At 60.7% G+C, this 3,116-nt stretch overlaps 1 protein-coding gene across 1 annotated transcript in view; it reads left to right on the forward strand.

Moving 5' to 3' along the window:
- The window catches only part of CCDC40 (coiled-coil domain containing 40), a 65,386-nt gene that overhangs the window by 59,280 nt on the left and 2,990 nt on the right, over nucleotides 1-3,116 (forward strand). Inside the window, exons 18-19 of the mRNA XM_011958072.1 lie at nucleotides 576-764; nucleotides 2,578-2,736. Coding sequence (XP_011813462.1) covers nucleotides 576-764; nucleotides 2,578-2,736 — 348 coding nt within the window. The remainder of the gene's footprint in view (nucleotides 1-575; nucleotides 765-2,577; nucleotides 2,737-3,116) is intronic.

Below are 3,116 nucleotides of genomic sequence, written 5' to 3' on the forward strand. Positions count from 1 at the left end.
AAGCTCCGCCTCCTGGGTTTACGCCATTCTCCTGCCTCAGCCTCCGGAGTAGCTGGGGCTACAGGCGCCCGCCACGTCACCCAGCTAGTTTTTTGTATTTTTTAGTAAAGACGGGGTTTCACTGTGTTAGCCAGGATGGTCTCCATCTCCTGACCTCGTGATCCGCCCGTCTCGGCCTCCCAAAGCGCTGGGATTACAGGCTTGAACCACCGTGCCCGGCCTGGTGGGTTCTAACACACGCACACATCTACGTAGCCACTGACACCATCAAGACATAGAATCTTTTTTTTTTTTTTTGCTTGGTTGCTTTTAGTTCTCATGCCTCCTTGGTCGCCTCAGGTCTCGGCCATTTCTCTGCCTTGCATTGTCTGCCTGTGGATTCCGGGTTCCCACCCAGGGCTGCTGCCTCCATGTCCCTTGTTCCTCCTGGCGGCACAGGCATCACTGTTTCCCTGCCGATCCCCATGCATGTCACCGGAGGATGAGTGAGGCCAGCGCCCTGGCCGCTCTCTCTCTGAGGCTGCAGCTCGGGCCTGCCCCAGCCCCAGCCCCAGTCCCTCTGTCCTGTCTCCCAGGTCAGGCTTGGGCAGCTGCTGAAGCAGCAGGAGAAGATGATCCGCGCCATGGAGCTGGCGGTTGCCCGCAGAGAGACCGTCACCACCCAGGCCGAGGGGCAGCGCAAGATGGACAGGAAGGCGCTCACCCGCACCGAGTTCCACCACAAACAGCTTGAGCTGCGCCAGAAAATCAGGGACGTTCGCAAGGTAGGGAGCAGCGGAAAGGAAACCGGGCGCCTGCTTCTCCCTCTGGGACTCAAGGAACACTCCAGGAAGGCGTCCTGCTGGGTCCGGGGTGAGGATGCAGAGGCTGTCAGAGGGGGCGTGCTCAGCCCTGCTAACCAGCTGCTGGGTCTGGGGTGAGGATGCAGAGGGGCGTCCCCAGGTCTGCTGACCTGCTGCTGGGTGCCGGGTCTGGGGTGAGGATCCAGAGGCTGTTAGAGGGGCTGTGCTCAGCACTGCTAACCTGCTGCTGCCATGAGCCTGTCTCTGGGAGTTTGCAGAATGCCCACACCGGACAGAGCTGCTGCCAGAGACGGCCGTGTTTCAGCCCCTCCCTGCATATCAGAGGTGGCATTGGGGAGGTAGGGAGTTCTGGGGAAGAGGCCGGCTCATGCTGGGGAGCCTGAGTGGGCACCGGGGACCAGCTAATGGGAGCATGGCGGGCTCCCCAAGAGCCTGCATCCCGGTACACCAGGCCATGTCCACTGGGCCTGCGCTGGGAGGGCCCAGCTGGTGCTGTCTGGTGCTGACTACCTCGTCTGTCACCAGCCAGGGGCCCTGCACTCACACTTCCCAGGTTGGCTCCATGGCCCCACTGACCCACTGTGTGACCTCAGAGCTTGTGGGCCTTGCCAGACCCGCAGGGCCTCATCTGCTGGGGGGTGGGGGGCAGAGTTCAATGTGACAGCAACCACAGCCGTGGGTGGGTAGGTGGCCTTGGGGACAGCTGACAGCATGACTTGGAGCCACGCTGGATCATTCCTGACTGGGGCATACGGTCTGACCTGCCAGAGCCTTGGTTTACTGACCTGTGAAATGGGTGCCTACCGCTCAGAGTCACCCAGCGGGTTCCCTGGAGAGTGCTGCAGTCACCCCTGCAGGGAAAGGCTAGCCGAAAACGACAGACATGCCTGGGCTGCTCATTTGGAAGTAACTGGAAGTTTCTGGAGAGAGGCGGAAGAGCGCCCTCTTCTCAGTCCTTGTCCGCCACATTGGCCATTCCTGATGTCCATCCCTCCCTCGGCTTCCTAGCCCGGCCCCTGACCACTCCTTGCTGCCCTGGGCACCACCTCAGTCCCTTGCGAGGACCCCCATGCCCATCCCTCACCCCCGTCTGCTCCAAGCAACACTCAAGTCCTCTAGTCCCAGGCCCTGTGCCTCACACGACGCCATCACTGACGCACAAACGGGTCCTTGTCCTCACCCCTGCCATCCCCACCCCAAAGACCTTCCGTGTCCCCAGCCAGCCCTGAGAGTCACTGTGTCTCCTCCATCATCCCCTGGACCATGTCAGCTGCCAAACGCTGCCTGCCGGGCTTTCCTTTCTCTTAATTGTGCTGCTTTCCCGGAAGGTGGAATGAACGCCACACAGATGGCGCCAGCCTTGCTCCTCCCTCAGCAGAGGCCCCCACCCTCCTCTTTCCCAGGCTCCCCAGCCCACCTCTCGGCCCTTACAGCCTCAGCCCTGCCCTTGGCACACGGCTGCTGAACTGTGCCGGTCCCCTGCCCGGGGACAGACCCACTGCACGGGGAGCCCCAGAACCGCTCAGGCCCCCATATCTCGGCCATACCCGCCTTAAGGGAGCAGTGTGCAGTGTGGGCTGGCTGGGCCTGGCATCTCCCAGGCCTCACCTCTCCAGCCCACCCATTCCTGAAGGCGGCAGCTCCCATTCCTCTTTGTGAGCCTCCTCAGATGGAGTGTGTAGAAGGCGCCTGGCAAGTCCTCCCAGCCTGACTCTTCCCTATCTGCCAAGTCGCTGGGCTGCAGGGGCCCAGCATGGTCCTGTGACTCTCCTAGGCCACCGAGGAGTGCACCAAAACCATCCTGGAACTGGAAGAAACCCAAAGAAATGTGAGCAGCTCCCTCCTAGAGAAGCAGGAAAAGCTGTCGGCGATACAGGCAGACTTCGACACACTTGAGGCCAACCTCACCCGGCTTGGGGCTCTCAAACGACAGGTAAACATGTCCCAGGAGGTCACTGGGGATGAAGGCCGTGGAACGTGCCACTCGCACAGGGGTCCTGCCTCCCCTAAGTTCCGGCGTCTCCTGATCCCAGGCCAGTGATAGCACCACCGGCTGCTCACACGTTTGTGGTTTTGTGATTTGTTCAATTGACAAATGTTGATGGAGTATCTGTTACGGGCTGGGCTCACGTTCAGTGTGCGAGGATTGCAAAATAGAACACAAAAGACAAACATCCCTGCCCTCCTAGAGGTTACCTCCTGGGGCAGGAGGACAGATGATGAGCGAAATAATTTTAAAAGATACAGTGGGCCGGGCGCGGTGGCTCAAGCCTGTAATCCCAGCACTTTGCGAGGCCGAGGCGGGCGGATCAC

This window comes from Colobus angolensis, unplaced genomic scaffold (genome assembly GCF_000951035.1).
Source record: "Colobus angolensis palliatus isolate OR3802 unplaced genomic scaffold, Cang.pa_1.0 Scaffold1, whole genome shotgun sequence".
Classification (NCBI taxonomy): domain Eukaryota; kingdom Metazoa; phylum Chordata; class Mammalia; order Primates; family Cercopithecidae; genus Colobus; species Colobus angolensis.